Genomic DNA, 24904 nt, shown 5'->3' on the forward strand with positions numbered 1-24904 from the left:
TCTGCTACAGCCTTGGTGGTTGGCTGCAGTTCTTGGTACTGCTGCCTTCAGAAACAAGGTACTGCGGTTGTGATTGCTCAAACAGGCTATTAAGTACCTTCTCTTGAGGGACCCTTTTAGTAAGTCATCAGCAAGGGCTGTAGTTCTGCAACGGGCTCCTTTCCAGTGGACAGACATGCGGATTCCCTGTTGTTCCCCTCCTGCACGTGGTCCAGCGGCCTGGGTTTCTTCAGTGTGGACCTGCTCGTAGGTGCCTCGTGGCAGCATTTGCTTGCACTGTTGCACGGAGGTGGATGTGTGAGCTGTGCTACCTTCTCTGGTAGGTCTTCCCCATGTGGTGTGGGAGTGGGTTGTGTGGAGGAAGGCTGGATGCAGCTTGCTGGCCATTGGTACAGCTGACCTTCCTCTTCCTCCTCATTCATTTTAAATGTTTTTTGTAAGGACAGACTATTGTAATCAGTGAAACATTGCACAAATTAAGTTAAATCAATATTAATCACTAGCTGTAAAATTGCTCATGCCACCTTACGTGGCACTTGGAAAATATATTGATTAGATAGATCCAGAAAAAATAGAACCCATGCTTTAGAGTAGCAGAGCCTATTCCGTCTCCTTTGCTTTTCTGGAACTTCAAGTGATTTATTTTTTCTAACTTTTTTTTTAGGATGGCCAATCCCCTCAGCATCCTTTTAATTCTTAGGAGCTGCCGTCAGGCCTCTGAGAGGGAATCCTTGTTGGGAGTGCCTTTTTTTTTCTTATTTCTTGCTTTGCCTTTTAAGCTGCTTCTATTGATAGAGCTCATAAAGCAATTACATAAATTAAATCAATCTTAAAAATGTAATTAAGGCAATATGTAGTTAGATTTATTTTGGAAGTGTCATTAAAAAGTACTTGCCAGTATGTGTACTATTCCCCTATGACTAGATTTTTAAGTCAGCTGCTATACTGTGTGCCCAGTAGAAAATTTCCTGTCTCCCAGCAGCAGAAAACTCAAGAGTTCAGTTTGTTTTCCTGCCTCTCATTGCCCGTCTGTCTTTACATTGCTGATTCTACAAATTGTTTCACTTGCCCCACTCGTGTTGCTTTGAATATGTTCTAACAGCCGCGTTCTCGCTGTCAGTTCTAGTGTTGCTGGTTAGAGACTCAAGATTTCTCAGGCTTCTGCTCTGGCGTAGGTGTGCAGGGATGTTTTTTAGACAAACACATCTCAAAGCTGTACACGACAATAAGTTTTTGTTGTAGGGGAGAGTTAGCTGTTTTTTCTGAAGAGGATGTTTGTTTGCTTTTCAAGAGGGAGATGGTATCACAGATCTGTGAACAAATGAATAGATGAACAAATTCTGCAGCTCTGTCTCCTGGACAGATACTGACAATATCTGCATCTGATTTAATGCTCCTTTTGTGTCAGAAAACTAAAATTTGTTGGATTGTTCTAATGCTGATGAATACTGTTATTTATGGTGGCAGATGCGTTCTCCTTTTTTCTGTGTAGTTCCTCCTTGCTCTTCTCTGCTCTGTGGTGTATTGCGTTGCCAACTTTCTAAAAAGGATGATGTTTCTTGTCATTCGGTAACCACAGGGGACCACAATATTGACCAGTATCTGTCAGTTTTTGTGGTTGTGGAGTTTCTGGGGTAGCCTACAAAGCCATTTTTGTGTTTACCCACAAATGGGAAGACAAATTCTATTTCTTTTTTTTCCCTTTTCTTTTCTAATTTGTCCTGCATAGGTGTGGTCCAGTAACTTAAACTCCTAAAACCATAAGTCAGAATAAATTTATGAGAAGACTTTTTCTCTGAACTTTTTTCTCTCCCACCATGTGGATTATTAGTGTAAGTACCAGTAAAAAGTATAGACAGCTTCACTGTAAGAAATTGTTGTATGCTTTAGCTGCGTGAGTTTGTAGCCCAATTCAAGACACATGTAAGCTTGCTGAACAGCTTCTATTGGGAATGTTACACAGAAAATGAAAATTCTGACTTCTGTGAATGAAAAATGAGACATTAGGCACCTTATTCATCACTAAATAATATGATTGCTTTTTTCAGAACTAAGGGTTCTCTCTTTAGCAGATTGTTGTTATTAAACATCCTGTATTTTTGTAATAACCACCTTATCTTACTTTTCTATTCACAGACTAATCAGAATGTTTAGTGGGATTCCTGGGCTATTGGATTCCGCCATTAATGGATTGGATATGTTCAGAGAGATGGTAAAGTCTCTCTAACAAAATTTGCATGTAACCAAGCACATGGAAGGGGAATTAGCTTGATGAGACTATAATATTAACGTTTTCTTTTGCAAAAGGTGGTAGAATTCCTACGTGTAGTTATCTTTGGGGTGTCACTGAGCAGAGACTATTAAATATATTAGTGATTTTTTTTTGCTATATCTTTCTCATTTCTCTTTACAGTCAGCTGCAAAATGGGTTATGAAACATACCTTCTGTCTTAAAAGCAGTTTCATGTGCCTTTTTTCTTTTCCAACAGCAAAAACAAATACCATTAGTATTCTTGTGGTTTTATTAGAGGGGAAAGTTTTGAGTAACAAAGCTGAGACTGGAATCTTAACTTTTGTTATTGCTAGTAAGAACTAAGAAAATACTGGTCTTTTCTCACCATCTTTTTCATTCCTTTCTTTCTACCGCAGAAGAACGTTTTGCAAATCTTTGTTAAATTAATGCATTTCTCACATTTTGTCAGCAAATCATTAGACTATAAAAGTCACTTTCTCTAAAATTTTAATCTGTAATACCACGTTTAAGTGCAGATTCATCTTTATAACGCTCATAAACTACAACATATACAATATCTAATGCCGTTATTTTCTCCCCCAAATGATTGGCATCATATTGGTAATTCTCTTATTTCTCCTTCGTGTTTTGTATGAGATCACCTACTTATGCTTAACTTAGTCCTGATTTTTACTCACTTAGTTTTAACTTCTGCTCTTGGTACATTCTAGTGCAAAAGCAGGAAGACGGGCTGTTGTTTGTATGAATTCTTGTTGTTTTAAACTATTAATTTCTCTGCAGTATTTACACTACAAAGAAGTACTTGCATGTAATTAATTTTGTGTTATAGCTATTCATAAAAATTTTTTTAACTTTATAGATGTACACGTAAAAGCACTGTTGATGTGGAAGCTGAATGGAAAAAGAGAAATCTTTCTTCTTTTCTCATCCTTTGTGGTGGTATGAAAAACAGTAATTATATATTGGGCTGAACCGAAACACTGAATTTATCTTCATTCAAAGATGACTGATTTGTGGTTATTTAAAAGAGAAGAAAAATAATTGTATTAGATTAATTTAGGAGGAGTCAGTATTTCACTTAGGAAATGGTGATGAGTCAAAGGTAGTATCTTGGATATCAATGCATACTTGGTCTCTGAAAAAGAAACCTGAGACTGGGATGTGTAGTTTGGCATAATCTTGCCCTTGAAATAAATACTGAGATAAGGACGTGTCCATTCTGCAAGGGGGAAAGGGGGATAAGCTGTCATTCGGGTGTTTCTTAATTTTCTTTGGTGGAATTGTAGTTTAATGTGTCTTAACATGGTGCTAACCTTGGGCAGTGGCACCAAGAGTCACATCTGCCCCTTGTGCAGGAAGCTGCTCTACGAGGCCATCTCATCTGTCCTCATCTGCTCTTGTAGGGCTGGGTGCTTGTAGGCTGGCAAGACCTGCTGGGAATGATCTTCCACAAAGCAGAAGATGCTCTCCCAGTGAGCTGCAGGGTAACCAGTGTCCAGGACCATATTGGGGACCACAGGAGGTCATTTGAAGGACCTGGCATTCTAGTAGCTTGGCCAGCATCCTGTGCAAATTCAGCTGCTTAAGAATTAAATTGGCAACATCCAAGCTCTGCCTAGACCTTCAGCTGTCTGGTTTTCCAGATCTTGGGTAAAGAGGTTTTGTATAAAGATGAGTACAACAAAGAGGAAGGCCTGTTTCTGAAGTGTAGATAAATACAAAGAACATAATCTTTTTGGTATTAAATAAAAGCATTCTCCCAGGTGTCAAAAGATGACATATTTTAGTAGTTGGTTATCGATAACTTTGGAATAAATTTTGTATGGGGGTGACTTCTCATATTTCTACCACATCTTTGACAGCGGAGTGGCTGAAGGCTTTGTGCTTGTCCAGTCAGCAAGTGAAATGCTCCCTCTTCTGTTAATGAAAAAGAGAAATGAGGAAATCTTTGCTATCATCATCTGCAAGGTTGGCCAGGGTAAGCGAGGTTGATGTGCTGCCAATGTTCTGGCCAGGCTTTTTTCTTCTTACATTGATGTTTTATTTTCTTGTGTATTAGGAAATTAGTGGGCTTAGGATAAAGTCAGGAATTACCTTCTCAGAGGTTCCTTTTGTGCTTTTGCAAGATTGTATTTTGGGTATGCTATTGTGCTCACTTTGTGATGCTAGGTGGTGATTGTCCCAAAGCTGAAAGGCATGCTATAGCCCATCTGCATAAAATACAAGGCTTGACAGTTTTTGAATTATCAGTTTGCTTGTTTTGTGTCAGAATAGATTAGAAATCTGTCTTTCAGTTACATATGAATATAACTTATATACATTTCCAAAACATCTGAAAGTGTAACATTTTAGAAGATAACATTTGTTCTTTGCTTTTACTGTGCAGTTCAAAAATGGGGAGTGATTTTTTTGTGTTGTTTTTGTCACTTCTATGCAAATACAAATCAATGTGAGAAATAAGTGTACAAGAACATCAGTGTAATTTTTCCTGGGTGTGGACTTCAGCATAAAAAAGGAAACAGCAAATTTCCTTTTTTGGAAGAACATGCTGTGCATATCAGCTATAGGTTGTTAAAAATGCATAATAAAATCAATAAACAGCAATAAATATTTTTTCCTATGTATGTGTTATCTCCCTCCACTACACATGTTGTTTACATAACTTCAAAGGCTAGACTAAAATGTTATACAGCCATGTTACAGATATCTCATTTCAGTGAAAAACTCAACTTCAGCTTTAAGGAGTAACTATACTGTGTAAGATTGCTGCCAGCATTTTTACCACTGCCAGCTGACCAGTTTGGAGAGTGTTTGGATAGTAATAAAAGAGTTTGCACAGATACTGCCTCTTTTTGGTGCATAATTCACAATGCAGTTTCACTTTCTAGATTAATAATATCTGTATTTAAGATGATTAACCTTTGCTTGTAGCTGCAAGCAATTTTAATGCTGTCTCTGCAGAGTTTAAAAAAAAAAAAGCTCACTCATTAGTGATAACTCAAAACTCTGCAGCAGACAATTGATTTTCAAATTTACCTGAATTTCGTATTTTGTAAAATGTTCCAGTGGCTTTTGAACCATGAATTCAACTAAAATTGTGTTTAATTTTCATAGGAATGTGGCTCTGCAGCAATTTATACCAGCTGTAGGTCTCAACTGTCCCTCCTGCTTGTAGCTGTGCTGTTTTGCCATTCTCCTTGCATCAGCAATGGAAGTTAAAGGGCTGTACATTGAGTTATTGAAATAACTGTTCTGGTTGAGAAGTAGCTTGGCAAAAAATGAATTTTCAGCTAGATCAGCTGTTGCAGCTGGGAGACCACATGCATTGCAAAGGACATGCTTTAGAGCCAGAGGAGGAACGGGAAAATGTGCAACTCATACCAAGAGCGTGTGGCACTGTGGTAGTCCGGAGGTAAGTTGGCATAAACTGCTGTGGAGCCTCACAGCATCTGCTCGTGCCTGCTTCAGTGCTCTTCTGACTTGAGTAATCCATCTCAACTTGCTAGATCAGGTGAGAAATCACTCAGGAAGGCGTTACTGCGCAGCTTGTTCCACTGGCTCAGCTAAGCGGTGAAAGTATCATCCACAGTTGGCACCAGAAAAATGAAGGGTGCAAAGTGGGGAATTTAAGGGTCTGGAGAAGTTGAGCTGTCTCCTGGGCTCACTAGTAGCAAACTGGTAGATGTACTTGGCTACTATGAGAAACCTCATCTTTTATTATCTTTTGCAGTGCTTTTAGAAGCAGCCTGTGGACTCCACGTTTAAAATCCTGCTCTGGAAAGCAGCAGAAGTGTATGAATACGCAGATTGTTCAGGCCAGGAGTGCTTTTTAGGAAGTACTTTGTGATGAGTCTGGGTGGTTTTGATTTTTGTTTTTTTAAGTCTTTTAAGGCTGAAGTTATTTTTTTCCTGAGATTGGTGAGCTTTTTGCAAGTACTCGAACTTGTGTCAAAATCTGGATGAAGTCCACTGTTTGTTTCAGTTTGTGCTTCTGCCTAGCCAGTTACACTGCCATTGAATTAATAATCATCATTAGTTATGTACACAAAAATGTACAACAAACGTATGAAAGATTAAATATATATAGAATTAAATTATATTCAAGATCTCATCAATACAGTTTTATAAGGCTGTATGTAGTTCTGTGGGATGACCAGTTTTTTATTATTTCTGCATGATCATTTTTCTGGACACTTACCTGGCATTAAAAGAATGTTGAAGACGAGATTTGTTTCAGTACAAGTCTCATTCTAAATTGTGTTTGAATAGTGAATATATAGTGAATATATTTTAAAACTTGATGTTAAATATTTGAATACTATCTGTAAACATTATTTTATGTGCTTGCCATTCAAATTCTGAATTAAAATATGAACAAACAACAACAGACCTAAAATCCTTCAGTATTTTGTTCTTTGCTTGTGTTAATTTTTTTGGCCAACTAATTTATTCTGATAACCTGTAAAAATAAAATCAGAACAGTTCTTCAAACTGGCTGGCTGTGTTATAGAGCATTTATAAACAATTTGTCCAAGATCAGCTTAGGATGATTGGGCCGTGACAGCCTGAATTCAGGCTGGCTTAGCAGCAGAGAGCCCAGTGTAGTTTTGAAGGGCAGTCAGTTCATCAGCCACCTGCCCCTTCTTAGAAGCTGTTTCTTCAGCACTCGTCTGCCCTTGTGGAGGTCTGTTTTTCACTGAGGCTTACAGAAAGTGGCTTTTGACATGGAGGGGAAAGGGATATCTCAGGGTCCAAGTGGAGCTGACTTGGGATAGAGGTTGGGGAGGTCCCTGAGGGGTAGAGCAGGATCAGAGGTTGCTTTTTTGGAGATGCTGCAGCACTGCTGATCCTTTCAGCTTTCATCTGGGTTTTGGCTGCTGAAACTGTACCCTGAGTGTTAATGATAGCTCCTGGTGGGTGAACTCTGCCATGTAATGACTGACGAGTTTCCGCTGAGTTTGCTCTTTGCGGTGTGCCAGCTGCTGGCTTCCTGCAGTACCTGCGGCAATAGCCAGCAACACATTTGCAATTGTTTTTTCTTAAAGAAATAGATAAGTGAGACATTGTATTAACTGACATTCTCTAGCTTTTTACTTAAGAACATACTTGCCTCTGTTCTGCTTTTCTTTTAATAGAAAAGCTTGGATTAAAGTAAGTTTATCCAGATGTTGTGACAGTCATGGAGGCAATACAGCCTCGGAAGCATCATTTACAGTCAGCTGTGTAAGAGCTATATTTATATGCTTAACTAAACTTTCTATTTCCCTGTGTGGATAAACGTGAGGTTTAAGTTGCACAAAATTAAATAGTCTCTTTATGGGAGTAGTAAGTAGTGCAGAGTGTGCAGGAATTTAATACTACCCCATGGAACAGACCCCCATGTTTTCTAGAATGGCTTAAATCGTTATGTGGCATTCCTAATTGTCATCTGTCTGTGATGGAAATGCTAAACTTAGCCAAGAAGTCTTGTAGACTGGAAAGAACTATGTAAGCAAGTTAAATATTCAGTTCACACTTTCTCCCACCAAAAAAAAAAAAATGGTGTTACATTTAGACTAGAGAAGAAATTAAGTTATGGCAAAAACAACTGATGGTTCTAAAAGCATTTGAAAAGTACTGAAACAACAGATTCTTAAAATTCTGTTTAACTCACATTTGTGTGAAGAGATGCTTGTAATAATGAAAATACTGAAATATTTGTTACAGAAAAATGCTTACTGATAACAGTGAGATTGGGTACAGTGATAATTCTTAAACATTTCTGGAGACAACATGCTTTGAGTCGGTAAGGTTGCGGTGTACTTGAACTATTGGAAACTTATGTCTGAAGGAGCATAGAAAAGGGATATTTTTGACAGTGACAGTTTTAAGGGGAAAAAAATTACTTTTTTTATTGACACATGTCCACGTTGTACATTTATCCTTAAAGAGGAAGCTTTCTAGGTGTGCATGTACAGAGGTGCTGTAGATGCAGCAAACACTTTCAACCACGGTATCGGTAGCAATGGCCTTGGTGGGTTAGTGGTTTAGGCTTGGAGAGGTGCTGCCTCTGCAGGGTGCTTGCACACCAACATAAGCTGCACAGGAACAGGTTTTATTGTTTTGTCCTTTTCTAAAGTTCAAAGAGCTTCATAATGTCCTTGTAGGAATCCCAGGTTTCTGTGGGCAGGATGCACCAACATGGGATTTTATAAGCACAACAGTTGGAGAAGTGTAGAATTTAGAGCAGGAAGTAGTTATAAACTGGATTTTCAGAGAAAGGTGTAAATGTTCTAGTTTAAACTAGGTGCTAATCAATACTTAAAGCACATTGCTGATGTTTTAATGAGATATAGCTGCAAGCCTCTCAGTGTTCTGCTGGAGAACATGCAGAGTTGTATTTCTCTCCTGATTTAGTGTTGAACATTAAGCACAATACACCTGTTTGTTAGCCTAGTTTTCCAAAACAGTTTTCCAAAACAGTTATCAGAGTTGACACTATAAATTGCAGTTTGTGGATAACTGCCTGGGAAAAATACTGAAATGAAAAGGAACATTTTCATGAGAAAGGGCAGCTGACTTGTCTCTTAAACAGTTTCCTATATGTGGTCATCATGCACAGGTTGCTTGTTCTCGTGAGCTGTGTCTCAGTACTACCTGCCTTTCAAGCATTCAAATGCTTTCCAAATCAACTCCTAAACTGTGGAATCTTGGCTTCATATTATGATTCAACAGGTCAAGAAGATGTTATACAAATAGTCTCTTCGTGTGCGTTATAACCGAGCCAGGGACAAGGATCAGTAATACAGCAAAGTAGTGTTCTCAAATGAATAATGACCTGTGGTATGGTAGTACTGTGAAGATCTAGTCATGAATTACAGACTGACTGTGCACAGCAGCGTGTACACACACTGGTTGAAAAAAGGTCCTTACTTCAAAATGGTGCTGACTAACCAATGTTAGTCCTGCCTGCACCACAGTGCTCTCCAGAAGCATGAGAACAAAGGGAAGATTGATCAAGGTTGCACTTGGGGTTTCCTGACTAGAAAGCTGAAGGCTCTTTGTCAATAGCTATATCGTCAAGTTGCCCCTGTGCATCTTTTTCCCATTTTTTCACCTTCTGTCACCGTCGTCAGCATGAAATTTGGACGTGTGTGGGTTCTGAAATAGAAATATTTCTATGAAAAGACAAATCATGGTGTGTTTCTTGGACTGTCCTGTGCAGGGCCAGGAGCTGGACTTCAGTGATCCATGTGTGTCCGTTCCATCTCAGAATATTCTGTGAATAAATTGAGTGGGCTTTAGCAGCACTAGCCTTCTTTACAGTTTGCTATGGCACTTGTTTTTGCTTGTGATGAGTATTATTTCAGTGTGCAGGCAATTGCAGGAGTTTGTCATTAAGAGAAATTATAAATAGATTTTTCTAGTGAAAACACTTAGAGAAATACAGTGAAACACATACATAAATACAATGAAGTAAGGCATGGTATGTAATTTACCCTGCCTTAATAAGTTTGCTGTGTTCCATAAAAGTCTACATTCCTTAGGCTTTTCCTGGCTTTCCAGAAGCTCCCTGGCTGCCTTTAGTTCCTTGTATTTAGGTCCTTGTATTCACTTTTAACTTGAGTCCCTCAAGAAGTCTGTATAGTTCAGATTGGTCAGGTCTGCAGTTAGAGAGGGATTTCAGCCCAGTGGGCACTGGTCAGAGTCATCATCCACGACACAGGAGGTTTGCAGTCAAGGCTCTCTTGTGTGTCTGAGTGGGAATATACATGTTCCCCTTCAGGGTAGAGCATTTGGTGAGAAAGAAATAATGGTCCTACTCCAAATCATGAACCCAGATCTCTGGTTTTTCTCATGGACAATACGCTGTAAATCTGTAAATATTACAGACAACAGTATCTGGAATCCCACATACCTTTTTATCTACCTCCTGCCATATGAGTCCTTCAGTGGGTAAACTAGAGACAAAACTGTGCCTTTTGTTCTGTGTAGCAGCTTTGGCTTAATTAAAGCTCTTACTAGTATATCCTATAGGATGATAGAGCATTCCTAGGAGATGGGAATGCAAACCCTTTGGGGCTGAGGAGGGACTGGAGCCCAGTTATCTTACTTCCTGTGTATGCCACAGTACTGTAAAATATCTGGGATCCATTACCACCTTCTGTCATGTCCCAACTGGTTCCACTGCATTTTGTCTTTCTCAGTGTGGAGAGATGTCAGATAACAGGAAACCTTATCATCTGCAGTTGTTCTGAAATCGCTACCTGTATTTTTTCTGGTTATAGAGGAAAAGTATGTCTTCCATCAAGAAAAATCTTCCCCATCCCAATGCTCTGCAGCCAGGCACCTAGCTTGGGCAGATTTGTTTCCATTCCATAATTCAAATCAAAACCAAAAATACTTTGCATTAAAAAATACACAGTTGCTTTTCATTCCATTGTTTAGAACTGTCAGTAAGTTGAGAGCTCCTGTGAAACCCAGGAACAAATACCAGTAAATTCTATCTAAAAGCAATAATACGGTCAAACCATGTGAGTCCTTGTGACGTTAGTGGTTCAGTCTTGAAGCAGCTGTGTCCTGTAGAAACTAACAAACACCCCATACTCTGGGGACACAAGATCATACCATGAACAGCCTTCCAGCTCTGTTCTCATGGGCTGTGGCCTCTGCCTGCTCATACTTGTACATGAACGTTTTCATGTATTCAGCTGACAAGGCCATGTGATGTAGGTCCGCATGCTGGGATTTCAGCAAAAGACACAAGGTTAATTTAGAGCCTAACACCTACTGATTTTTCCTACTTCATTCAGTCCTTTTTGGTGAATTTTAAGTGACTTGATTTCTTGGGAAATTTCTTAGAACTGTATGAATAAACTGTGGGTAGTAATGTAGTGTAACTCAGAGTCTTAGCAGTTGTGTTACTCTTCATGTTTGTCTACCTTACTGGGCATGGGAGCGGGGTGCAGTAATTTCCATGCCAGACTTGCAGAATTGTGATACCTTTTCTCATGTCTCAGACATGCAGAAATGTGTATTCTCATGTCTTTGTGGACTCCCAACCCTGCAGGGGAATCTTCTGAGCTAAGAGTGACATACACTAATTGTGGCAGGTAACCTTACAGAAACATACTGGAATGGAGGAGCTGGTCTCCCTAACCTAAGCAGAAAATCAGTTTCCTAGATTTTAACTCTCTTGTAATTGAAACTTAAGTCTTAACTGGTTTATGATATATTATTTTAATATGTGATGTCCTGCTAAAATTAAAACAGGACATGGAAGCAATTCTCATGAGTATTTGGAAGCTTGTTTTTACTTAACTTAGAAATAAGTGACAAATTAAATCCAATGAGAAATACTGTTGATTCTTCTATGCTGTAGCATCAGGGTAGCTGAAGTGGTTATGCCTTAAAGTTTTCTCAGGAAACATTTTGAGTAAGCAGTCTTGATGTGCTGAACTTCTTGTGTAAAAGTTATTTCAGTGCTAAAGAATTTTTTATTTTGCACTTCAGTCTGGGATAACATCCCATTCTTTCCTTATTACTGCACGCAGTTCAAAACCTGCTGCATTAATGTCTGTGAAGTTGCCAGGGGCAGAAGGAACATCATGGTCTTGAGCCATGCTGTTGATAGATGTGTAGATAGATAGGCTGTTGAAGGAAGACTTACTTCTGGCATTCCCATTTGGACTGGTGTGCTGCAAAGTCCTGCTCTTGGGACTGCACTTCTGTTGTCCATCTTGACTTTTCCCATGAAATTCACTTTCCCTACATGGGGATGCTTTGCTAGCTCATCCCTGATGATGCAAGGTCAGGAGCTGGGCCTCTGTGATGGGCAGCCATCACAGGGCTGGTCTGCATCCAGGGAACAAATAGTTTTGTAGGGCTGAGTTAAGGATTGGGTTCTTTGATTAAAATTTTTCTGGCAATTCAACCACCACTGTTTACCCCAAATCTCTGCTTGTTTAGTGAGGAATGCATCATGTAGTTTCTTAATGGTGGTCCTGGAATTTACTGTGCAGTGTATTCCAACTATACTTCAGTATCACATTAACACTGATTAAGTAAATAAGATAGCTGTGAAGGTCATAAATGAAGAATTACCAATTTAAGACTTGTGGGAAAATCTATACGACAGACATGGAAGTTTTAATCAAAAGTAACTCCTTTGTGTAAAAGTTTTTTTGTACTGGTGTCTTAGCAATATGCTTCTCTCAACATAGAACAGTAAGATACCGTTTTACCACTTTAATTTATAGTGAATTGCTTTTTTACAGTGAATAGTTGTATAAGCAGATATGTTTAGAGTTGTTGCATATCCAGCTAAATTGGGGGTTGTAATTAATGACATCTGTTGTGTGAGTTTTGCTGTCAAGAGTATTTGCAGGTCATTGCTAGAGGTTTGTAATGTCTGTGTAATTGCTGTCCCATGTCACAAAGGTTGTTTGGTTTCTTCAGTCCCTTCTTTTCCCCCCACTTTTTTTTCAGAAATGTCAATGGGATTCATTTTGCTAGTCCATAAAATACACGCTGAAAAGTATGGCCCTCAGCTAATGCCAGGAAACCTACTGGAGGGAGGAAAGAAGGAACTGTTTTAGCAGGGTAGCCATCAAGTCCTGAAACAGGCGTCTCCAGAGACTATTTCATTCTGCTTATTTTAGAAACGTGTCTCTTCCTGCTCCTTTTTTAACCAGAGCCTTCATGCCTGAGGGTGGGGGCTTGGCTGTGTGACCAGTGTAGTCCAGCACACAACCACGGGCTGTGGCTGAGCAGCAGGAGCTTTTGCTTCCTTGCCCCCTCCAAGTTCTCTTTTTCTCCATCCTCATCTCACCACTTCTGCCACGCCAGGATAAGCTGTTTTGTACCCAGGTGGAAGAAACAAGACCCTTTCTGTGTTGGATTAGTTTCAGACAGACCTTTTCTTGCTCCAGCTCTCCTGGTGGCTACAGTAACACTGGTATCGATCAAAAAGGAAATGAGTAAGAATAATCAGCCAGGAGGTTGATTAAAAAGAGCAAATAATCAACAAGGAGCATGGGGCAGCTCTTTTAAGTGACTGTCCATCCTTGCACTGCATGAAAGTGGCTGTAAACATCAGCTCTAGGAGGAATCAATTCCATCCAGCATTTCTGAACTAAGATTTAAATCCATGAAAGCACAGCTCATGCAGAGGTGTCAGGCTGCGGGAAGCGTGAACACGAGTCCGAAAGTGTAAGCTGCGTATTCATTTCCAGATTTATAAGTGCAATTAGAGTGGTGTGTGGGGATATGAGTAAGTTGGCTGTCTGGATACTGCCTCAAAAAGTGGCGTGTGCACAACAGGTCAGCTCTTACTGCACACTGAAATGTTTCCCCTGTGGTCATTGTGTGTTTCAGTGGAAAGCTTTGCAGCAAGGCACAGTTCAGAATGCAGTAGGGGCAGATGCCATGTAGTGTTTTCCTTTGCTTGCCATCAGCTTGGTGGATACTGGATTACTGGGTCAGATGAGAAGCAGCTCAGCTGAGGGGCATAATACTGCAGCAACCTAACACGTTGTTGTTAATATTGCTTTAATATCTTTTTTGCTTGATCCCATTTGCCCTGTTAATTTTCTGCAGAGATGCTATTGCCATTCTAATAAATAAATCTATAAAGGCTTGAGTACTGTGGAGTGGTTAATTTCTAAATATCTTGATGATTAGCAGAATGTGAAGGTTCTAAATACTTAATTTGCAAATTCAAAATTCTATGGAAAAATAACCCTTTTTTCAATTGTCAGTTAATGAGTCTCTCATTTCAAAGTAAAAGCTCCAGAAATTTCCATCAAAGCTGATTTGATAAATAAAAAATTTTCTTCAAGCATTGCTGTTTGTCGAGACAGTTAGCAAGAAAAAACAACTTGGAAAGCATTGAATCCAAACATTCAAGGTTATGTCCATGTTTGTTTTCCTAAAATATTTAACAAAACTAGAGTATGGTTCACAAATACGCAGAAATAATTTTAAAATGAGTTTTTCAACAGCGCACCATTTGCAGCCTTTTTAAAAGGATCCAAGTGGTGATTAAAGAAATATTAAAGAGATTTTGGTCTCTTGGCTTTGAGCTGCTTTTTTGCAGGAGAAAAAAACCCACCTTTTCAAGGATTCTGGAATATTTTTCAAGGATTTAGAAAGGGGAGAACAGGTATAATAGAAAATAGTTAAATGTTGCATAAAAATATTAATTTATTTCTTGTAACAATTGAGGTTTTTTTCTGTTGCAGTCATCTGTGGTTGAACACTGACACGACATGTAGTTGTAGCTCCACCAAGGGTTTCCAAAGGCTTGCTTTGGCCATCTAGTGTACTCGGGAATTACTTGTTTGGGTTTATGCCCTCGGTGGAAAACCTGCGAGAGGGCAGTTCCCGGTGATGCCTGGGGACTTGCAGGGGAGTGCGTTTGGCGCTGCAGCGGCCGGCAGGAGGGTCGGAGGCTGAGGGTGTGTGCATGGCTTTGCTTGCATTGGACAGCAGTCAGAACTGAATCCAAACCAGCAGCTCTCTGCTCGTGTTTTCCCAGCCCTCGGCAGCTGGGAAAGCTGTTAAGCTGCGGAGGTAAAGGAAGCGAGCTGAGCTGAGCTGAGCTGTGTGCGTCGGAGGGCAGGCCTCGCTCCGGGAGAGGCATTGGCGCAGCCATATATGGAAAAGGACATTTTCCTTGTTAACTTTACCGGGAGGCTGTGCCCAGAGCTGCCTTCATCATGCGGATGCATTTCCACTGGAACGTTTCTCTTCCAAGTGGTCTTAATCATAGCTTAGCACTGTGTCACATCTTTGCTGACTTATTTATATAGTTCATGAGGACTTGCTGTGCATCCACTCTCAGTCTGCCCTAAAAAGGTGAACTGTTTATAATTTTCTCATCTAGGCTGGCAGAAAAGATGGTATTCAACTGGTGCCAGTAGCTTGGCTTTTTTCTTACTGAAAAACCCACCCTGTTCTGGGCTGTACTAAAAGCAAAACTGCTTCTCAGGTAACAAAATACCCTTTCACTTGAGGGAAGCAAGGTTTACTGAACACTACATACCATAAAACCAGCAGAGAAGGAACCTAGAACTTGAGCAACCTGGTAAGACCTTGCTGTCCAGACTCCTACTTTGGTAGGTGAGCTCCTAACCATGTAACCACTGCCTTTCCAAGCCTTGATTCAGTCCCTTCATCTGTCTTCCACTTGCTCGCGTTCCTTGGGTCACCGTTCCCCTCTGATCACGGTTTGTGGTTGCACAGAATGAACTTAAGTGATCACTTATAGAGGGGCTTAATAAAAGAGTGTTTCTGGAAGACAGTTTTTGTGAGTGAAGGACTGGTCACTTACAGCAATGTGCCGAGAGAAATTGGAGTTGCATATATGCAATAAGTAGTGTTCAAAAATTATGTAAGATATGATTCACAGTTGAATTTTTTCCTCTTTTTTAACCAGTAATTTCTTATATGCTTATGCATAACATCTATCAGAGTAATTCAACAGCATATTCTCTTAATTCTCCTGTGTCTAAACTCCACTGCCTGTCCTCTCACCACAGCATCCACTGAAGAGTGAGCCAAAATGATTTATCAGAAAAATATGAGCCATATAATACTGTTGTTGGATACAATTTGTTAGCAAAGGGTTGGCTTCTGTTTGAAACTTTCCCCATAAGATTTTGGAGTAGCCATCCCTTCTCTGATAATTCTGGCTGGATGTGCAAACTAACAACTGTGTTTCAACCCCAGATCAGTGTGCAAAACCCAAAGCTCAACTGCTGTACTAATTTGAGCATTGCTTACTTTGTTGATAATTTATGCAAAAAATAGTACATCTTCTAGAAAAATAACATGTTCGTTTTAGGAAATTCTGCCAGATTCACTTGTCCTTGGCTATGCTGCAAGATATTTGTTAGAACAAAAAGTTATAAAGAATACTTTTGTTTCCAGGATGACTTAAAAGGCTTTAATTAGCAACAACATTTTAGGATGTCCAGGAAAACTGGCCATTATCATCTAAGTTCTCAGAATTCTTATAATGAATAAAAAATACAATTTAAAATAGTATCAAAATTTAAAAGATGTGACAAATGACCCAGGCTGACTACCTGCTATTAAAGTAGAAAAAAATTAGAAAAATTTAGCCTTTTATTAATATTTTTAAAGCTTTTTCTTTGATATAAGTGATATCCATTAATTTTGTGTGGTCTAAAGAAGAAAAAAAAGGGGCAGAGTTTATATCAAGGATGGTTTATGGTGCATATTTTGAGAGGAAATTTCTAGTTTGGTGTATAAAGTGCAAAGTAAGTCTGTAAAATGCCCTTTGAAGATTCCAAAGAAAATGTTTTGTGAACGGCCTTGGTGTTTATCTTGAAACAGAGGTGTGAGTATAGAAGCTCTGTTTCCGTCCTGTACTGCTGTGGTATCTTTATTTAGAAGTCTCTCTCCGATAACATTCAGAGCATGAATATTTTTTATAAGGTGTTAAAAAGCTTGGTTTGGGTTCTTCCCCCCAAGTGAGCAGCATTCTCAGGTTTCTCATAGCTTGCTGGTTTACCTAGCAGAAGAGCATTTCAAAATAATTTGAGAAGCTACCCTGTTTGATGTCTTCTAAATACAGTGTAGCCCACAAACATGGTTTGTATTGGAGCAAAACTGTCCAGCTGGTGCAACTAAGATAATTTGATTTGCATTTGTTCCGTGTTCCTTGTCTCCTCTGAAACACAGTTATATGTCCACAGCTTCATGAAATTTTTTTTTCCCGCTTACTCATTACAACAAATCATCCAATTTGGTTTTTTGGTTTTGTCTTCCAGGCTAATTTCAAATGGCTCACATGTGCTGGCATTCTCTGTTGCTTGATATGGCATGGATTTGCTCAGCAAGGTAAGGCACTATCTGATTGCACTGCGGTACTTCAATGCTGCTTTAAAATTGTGTCTGTTCAGCAGTTACTTAGGTGGATAAATACATCCTCACTAGACAAGTGCTAATGGCAGTAGGTCAGTCATATCTCATGTTAATGACCTCTTTGTAGTTGGAACTTAATTTACAAAGCCATAATGAAACAAAGTGAAATGCTGTTGTTGTAAACACCTTTTTATAAATGAAGTGACGGATTTGTGTTCCTCTTTGTGTTACTGGCAAGGTGGAAGTGACTGCATAAAGGCTAATGCAAAGTCATGTGGAGAATGTATACAAGCAGGACCAAACTGTGGCTGGTGTAAAAAAACAGTAAGTGTTGCAAAATTCTTGTTATGGCTTGGTTTTTTCCCTTGGTTTCAAACTTCTGTATAGAAATGTCTGTTTTCATTAATAGTAGTTTCCTCTAGTTCTTCAATTCAATACTTACTTGTACTTAAAAAATCAAATACTGTGATTTTCTGGTTTGAGTATAGATGTTTTTCACAATGTGTTTACTTCTCCTTTTCTGAATCCTAAGTGTATACAGAACCTATAGGCCATCTCATAGTTACTTAAAATGGCTCCAACGTGGAATCTGTCTGGGTATGCTTAATTATATTCTTCCAGTGACATTAGAGTAAGAGCTAATTTTAGACAGATGTAGGTGGAGTAGGGAAAGAGATTGAAGGGGGTTTTTCTTCTAAAAGAAAGATTTTCAAATTTTAGTTTTCTATTGTTGGTAGATTTGAGGAGTAGGAGATAGGTTTGTGTGAGTGGGTGGTTTGTTTCATTATGAAACAAAAAGTATTTTCTTAAGAAAAATTAAGTTCAGGAAACTACAAAATATAAGGTACAAGCAGTATATGCTGATGTATCTTCTTCGGGTTAGAAAGAGAAGAAAATGTTTTCTATAGCTCTTCTTTGGTTTGTTATTGGAAACTGAGAAATTTTGTTTCTTGCTAGGAGATGATAATGTATCTTTATTTCTATATACTGCCTACTTACTATTGCCCAAACCAGCTTATAAATTTGCAACATTTAATTAAACTGACGAATTTTATAATTTGGCCTTGAGCTGTCAGATTTCTTGTAGGTCTGTGTCATCAAAAACCAACAAGCTTTAGTATACATTTATTTATATGCATATTTTGGGGATGGGGGCAGAAACAGAATTGCCAAGTTTCTCAAGTAGAAGTCTTATTTATTTATATTTGAGGTTAAAGCTTTCTTAAGGTTTGAGGTAAGGATAATTTGTTCTGAACGAAGTTAAGGATTGGTCTTGCTTATGAGTGTTGCTTTCAGATGGAATTTCCCCGAAATAAGAGTTGTCTGTCTTTGCCCTGCTATGTCAGCATATAGCTATTACTTTGTTGTGGAGTACCAAAGTACATTTGCATGAGCTTAATTAAAAAGGAAAGAATGTTAAAAGCAGGCTATATAAGTAGGTTCACATTATTGGCAACTATGTGAAAATATTTTTCCACTTCCAGTCGCTTTTAGAGTAGCCAGTTTAAACAGATGTCCCACTTCTGATGGAGGTGACATTGGGCTTTATTTTTTTTTTTTTCATCTTACTTTTATCTTATACACAGACAAGTAGATGCAAACTCCTGGAGTAAATAGTAGTCACTGAATGTATTTAGTATAATTTAATATATTTCAAGACCATGTGTTTTATTACTAAACTTGGGGGAAAAAAAAAAAGATGGAATCATTGTAGGAAGAGCAGTTGTGGGAAGAATATAACAATTTGCACATAGCTGTAAACTTAGTACTCTTTTGCTTGTGTTTTCTAGGACTTTTTGCAAGAAGGAGAGCCAACATCTGCCCGGTGTGATGACTTGGCAGCACTGAAGAGTAAAGGCTGCCCTATGGAAGATATAGAAAATCCCAGAGGCAGCAAACAGGTGCTCGAAAATAGAGAAGTAACGAATCGTAAGAAAGGCGCTGCAGAGAAACTGAAACCAGAAGCCATTACACAGATCCAGCCACAGAAATTAGCGCTGCATCTAAGAGTCGGTAAGGACAGTTTCATCCCACTTCTGGGATGGTTTTCCTGTCACCACCGCATCTGCATGTTTTGATTTGAATGTGTAACCATTTTGTTACAGAAATGACTGTTGTTCAGATAGTGTGAATGATAGCAGAGCCATTGAGTTCAGCTCTAGGTGTTTAGATACTCCAAATACTGTTTGATTTTTAAGAAAGATTAGATATTATCACTTGTTCTATTTTTACAATAGAACTTAGGAGAAAATTGATACAACATGGAATGATAGATATATCAGAAATGTAAAATTGTTTTGTTTTCAGTATTTTGTAGTTGATTTTCTACAGTGTGCTTCATAGGATGAAAGTAGAGGAGTCAGCAAAAACTTAAAGCTAAGTTATGAGGGCATTTCCTTTTGCTTGAAGTGCTGCTGTTACCTGAAGTCTGTGTGTCTGAACAAAGTGGTTTTGTAGTTATGCAGCACAATTTTTGGATTGCTACATAAAATACCTTCCAGAGGCTAAAGATACGGACACAGGACCACAGTAATGAAAAAAACAAAGTAGTTATGTACCATTTCTAGCCCCAAAGAGAACTTTATCTCCTTCAGGTGAGGGGGACGGGGAGGAACAAGGCTAGTGGCTCACTTGAGCACAATGGAGATTGTCCTTAAGGAGAGTACTTGGGTACTGTAGGCTCGTTGAACAGCTGCCTTGTATTTTCCTGGAAGCAGAACTTGTGTACTTGGGATCAGCTGCTCAGTGGTGGTTGCAGTAATAATTGGAAGATGATGTTAAGCAGGCTCAGCGTGATGCAGAGAGGAAAGTAATGAAAATTATTTTGCAATTTTAATATGGCTCCTATTTATTTCTAATGTGACCTTTTTTGCTTCAAACCAAATTATTGTTCCTCTGTTGACACAGAGGTTTCTTCATCAGAACATAGCAGAGACCTGGGCAACCAGAATCTAATTACCCAAAAGATTGTTACTCTGTTTATAAGCACTTTTTTTGGTGTAAGTTCTCTGAGGGACCATGTGCTTGCAGAGGGGACACTAGCTTTCTGTGCAGGGCTTTTGAAATATTAGCTAAGGAAAATCTAAACAGATTTTTGTGGTTGTTTTTTGTATTATGGCTTTTTTTCCCCCTTTGTTTTGTTGGGGTTTTTTTTGTGAAAACCATATTATATAGCTGTATGATCCATATGCTGTTCACTTGCCCATTTAATGGTTTTCTCACTTTACTGATTTTGCTGATGTTTAGCAAATGTTTCCTAATTATTAAGCAAACTTAAGCAGCAGCAGTACTACCATTTAAGTTCAATGACTGAGGGGAGCAGGAAATCCTATTGATTCTATTCCTTATTTCATATATATAATAGGCAAAAGAATACTGTTCCATTTTCTGGGAAAGGGGGTGTGTGGTATGTGTGTGTAATTCTTCTGCACTCTCTCAGCATCAGAGTGAGACTACATTCTTCTATAAAATGCAGGATCTGGGCTCACAATCACAGCAAATAGTAACTTGCCATTCTCTCGCTGCCATTTTTGTGCTCTGAGCTTGGTAGATGCAAAGCAACTTGCAATATTTCATCCAGAACTAATTTTTCTTTTATAAACCTGTTAAAACAATGTGGTTTGTTAACTTCTGAGAATTACTGAAGTCATCTTGGATGAAAATAGATCTTGAAAATTTGAGCTATTAGGTCTTACAGGAACCTTGTTAGAATGACTGCAAGTTTTAAGATTTGAAATTGCAGCAACTACAAGAAGCTTGTTTTTTGACAGGCTAATATTTTGTGTGGGGAGATAAAGTACCTCAGAAATATGAAGTTGAACATTTGAAAGAAACACTCGTTGACATTTTTTTCATCCTAATTTGATGTTAAGTATTTCAATTAACGGGAGAAAAAAATCACTTGCCTCTAATTCAAAACCTTCATAAATATTTACAAACCTTTCCTTAGAAAGGCATTTTTATTGCCAGTGCAGTTGTGGAATTTTTAATGGTTTCTGTTTGTTGTTTAATCTCTGGAACAGGGGAACCCCAAACATTTTCATTAAAGTTCAAGAGAGCTGAAGACTATCCTATTGACCTTTATTATCTTATGGACCTCTCCTATTCTATGAAAGATGATTTAGAGAATGTGAAAAGTCTCGGAACAGCTCTGATGTTAGAGATGGAAAAAATAACTTCAGACTTTCGGATTGGTAAGAAAGATTTGCCTATTCTAGAAAAACAGTAAGTAAACCCCCAAAGTTTCCTTCCTGATGTTTTTCACATGACTGTGTATGAAGAGTAATTTTTTTTCTCAGTTTAGCAGTATTATGGCAGATGTTCTAATACACAGAACCTGTTGAACAGCATAAAAGTATTTGGTGTTGATGGAGAAGGTGAGACATAAACAAGTATAAGAGCTATTTCTGATGTCAGTTCAGCTATATTGCATTTGAATTCTGTTGTGTCATAATACAAATGAGACTTCCATTCTTCAACTTACAGGGATTTTATTGTTCTGTCTTAGGTTTTGGCTCTTTTGTGGAGAAAACTGTGATGCCTTATATAAGTACAACACCAGCCAAACTCAGAAATCCTTGTACAGGGGACCAGAACTGTACAAGTCCATTTAGCTATAAAAATGTGCTTAGCCTTACCAGTGAAGGAAACAAATTCAATGAACTTGTAGGTAAACAGCACATTTCTGGGAACTTAGATTCTCCTGAAGGTGGATTTGATGCAATAATGCAGGTTGCAGTTTGTGGGGTAAGTGTGTATTACTCTTTTTTTACTGCTCTATTAGACAAAATTGTTTGAATGCAGCCTTAGTGTTTTATGGTGGCTGGCATTTGATTATGTCACCTCCTGCAAGCAAGACTGGGTAGGTGAGGAAGAGCTCTAGTGAGCGAATGAAACTGGGAAATGCGGAAGTGCCAAACAGAGCTCGTGATCACAGCGCACAGAGACAAAGATTTTTAAGTTTGCTGTAGAGTAAGAGTCAGGTTCTGCTTAAAAGTGTATGAAATCCTGAGTAAGCAGTTGTTCCCAGATTACTTTAAAGGTCTGTAAGCTCCTTGTAATTGTGGTTGCAGAAATCTGGTGTATTGTGACTTCTACTAGTTTCTCAGACAGAAGTAGACGGAAAACTGGTTTTTTATTTATTTTTGGAGGCCTAAGGATTCTTTGTTTCTGTCATTTTGAGAGACTATTCTATGCACCTGTACAAAATGAATTCCCAAAAAAGCGATATCCAAGTTTATTTCTTTGTTACCACATTATTTTTGCTGTTGATCAATGGATTCAAGACTTTCTGAAATGATCTGGATTCTTAATTTAAAAGTGCAGTGTTAATCATAAGCCTTCTAGGGTTTTTTTGGTGGCAACTGGTATTATATGACACTTTTACATGGTCTTCTCTCCTGAAATTAGCTAGGGCTTCAGCCCCATGGAAAAAATTTTAAAAATAGGAAAGCTTACATAATTAGGCCCTGCAGTTGTGGGCCAGGATGCTCATGGGCCAGTCCTCTGGCAAGCACTGCACTAGGTTGGCAAAGCCTGATGATTCTTCAGAGCCTAATGCTGGGCAGTTCAGTACTGTAGCGACACTGCACACCAAGGTCCTGGGGCTGCCTGGTCATGGCATGGCAGTGGACTTGGCACTGAAGAGCTGGGCTGATGGGCCTGATTTCTAAAACCTCTTCAGATACTCTAATGAGAACTGAGCAGGGTCTGTCCCAAAAAGATCTTTCTTGCCTTTGATGAAAAACCTGCAGCAGATGTTTTGGAGAAGATGTTTAACAAAACACAAGTGCTTCCAAGGTTTGCATGAATCAGTGTTTTCCATGGTGACACTGCAGTGTGGCTTCTCCTAAATCTGTCTACTTCTCCATGCATTTCTCTCTCAAGTGTTGGTCCCCAATGCTTTAAAATAAATTGGTACAAAATACTAAAATCTGGTTTTGTTTTTCCCAAGGAACAAATTGGCTGGAGGAATGTTACAAGGCTATTAGTGTTTTCCACGGATGCTGGATTCCACTTTGCAGGAGATGGTAAACTTGGTGGAATTGTTCTACCAAATGATGGGAAATGTCATCTGGAAAATAATGTGTACACAATGAGCCACTATTATGTAAGTCTTTATATCATCTTCTAGGGAAATGAATATTTTATGATGCTTAAGCTCAAAAGATCTCATTGGGTCATCAGATATAATTTCAGACCATTATGTTTCAGAAAATGTATCTGTTTCCATCAAGAGACTTTAGCTTAACTAAAGAATTGAAGTGCAAGAATTAATCCAGTCTTAATTGGAAAATTTCAAGAAATGGCAACTTTCATACTATGATTATGTGTTGTTGGATTTTAACCTCTTTGATAACTAATACTCCTGCATATCACACAGAATCACAGAATATTCTGAGTTGGAAGGGATGCATAAGGGTCATAGTCGAACTCTTAAGTGAATGGCCTGTATGTCCACTGGAAAACTGTGGTGGCTGTCCCATTATTTTATCATTTCACCAGTCTTCATGTTCATAATAGTTTACTAGTGTGAAAAATACTATCAAATATCTCCTTGAATAGTTTTTTAAGACTGAAATCTTAGGATGCAAAGTTCATGGTACACGTATGGTTAACATTACCTTCGTGGTTTATTGAAAGGGAGATTAGGCAAAAAGTGGAAAGAAACATTTACCAGATGGGGTAACCACAATAAGCTTTACCAAGTTTGTGTGTTCATAATATTCCTAACTTTGAGTGAAAATTGTTCAATAGAAACCTAAAATTAATTCAGTTTTATTTCATCATTTCTTTATGAAACAGTGCAAGAAGTAGTGGTTTTGAGGGACTGGAGAGAATTTTCTGAGAACATTAAGATCAAGGATTTAACTTTATATATGACATGGAATGTGATAATGTCTATGAAGAAACACCTGTCTTCATGGGGCATTCATGAAATCTTAACCAATGCCTATTTGTTTTCAGAGGTTGTTTTGCTTTAGAATTGTGATGTGAGCTGGGTAGTTAGGAGTTGTATGTATGTTTCTTAAGATTATTTGTATTTATGATGTCAGAGTCTTTCTGCTTATTTTCTAGAAGTGTGTCTCAAATTTGAATTTAATTTTATGCTTGATTTTTTAGGATTATCCCTCTATTGCTCATCTGGTACAGAAACTTAGTGAGAACAATATTCAGACAATCTTTGCTGTTACTGAAGAGTTTCAGGCAGTCTATAAGGTAAAGAAATTACTCTAAAGTCATTAAAATTGCCTTATTTGAAATTAAAATAATTGTGAAAGTAAGTGATCATGGAAGTAATATTTTGCTACCCACATACATAATTATTAAGCTTTTTTACTTGTTCAAATCAGAACTGACTCTGTGTGTAATTTCCAATGAGAAAGTGCCCCTTCTCCTTTCTGCTCTTCATAGGTATGAGGGAGTGGAGAACACATTTGCAGTTCTAATTTTTGTGAACATTTTTACAGCAGAATTGCTGAGGGGGGTGTGGACAGTGAATCAGGGGACATACTTATGAAAGAACATATTTTGTCTCTTGTGCTCTATTTATATACCCCGTGTTTAAAATTAACTAAACTGCTGGATGTGATTGTGCAATAGGAAATGACTGTGTAAAGGACATGCATATTTTTCCTTCTTTTAATCTGTTTTTTTGGTTTTGGGGTTCTTTTTTAAACTGTATTCAAATTGTTTTTTCTTTTTTGTTGGAAAAAGATGCCTGCCTATTTTTAATGTATTCTAAGTGTGGTTGAAGAGAGATTGTGTGTGGTCAACTTG

The 24904-nt window shown here is 38.4% G+C and overlaps 1 protein-coding gene across 3 annotated transcripts in view; it reads left to right on the top strand.

Moving 5' to 3' along the window:
* ITGB1 (integrin subunit beta 1) overlaps positions 1 to 24904 on the top strand; it is a 43471-nt gene that overhangs the window by 2817 nt on the left and 15750 nt on the right. Inside the window, exons 1-8 of one of the 3 annotated variants that reach the window (XM_032100227.1) lie at positions 4176 to 4232; positions 17032 to 17101; positions 17364 to 17449; positions 18916 to 19138; positions 21148 to 21318; positions 21633 to 21871; positions 23079 to 23234; positions 24248 to 24343. In XM_032100227.1, the coding sequence (XP_031956118.1) occupies positions 4191 to 4232; positions 17032 to 17101; positions 17364 to 17449; positions 18916 to 19138; positions 21148 to 21318; positions 21633 to 21871; positions 23079 to 23234; positions 24248 to 24343 (1083 nt within the window). In that variant the 5' untranslated portion in view covers positions 4176 to 4190. Of the gene's footprint in view, positions 1 to 4175; positions 4233 to 16834; positions 16853 to 17031; positions 17102 to 17363; positions 17450 to 18915; positions 19139 to 21147; positions 21319 to 21632; positions 21872 to 23078; positions 23235 to 24247; positions 24344 to 24904 lie in introns of those variants that run through there. The other 2 variants (XM_032100236.1, XM_032100246.1) reach the window with 2 other exon arrangements.

This window comes from Corvus moneduloides, chromosome 1 (assembly GCF_009650955.1).
Source record: "Corvus moneduloides isolate bCorMon1 chromosome 1, bCorMon1.pri, whole genome shotgun sequence".
Classification (NCBI taxonomy): domain Eukaryota; kingdom Metazoa; phylum Chordata; class Aves; order Passeriformes; family Corvidae; genus Corvus; species Corvus moneduloides.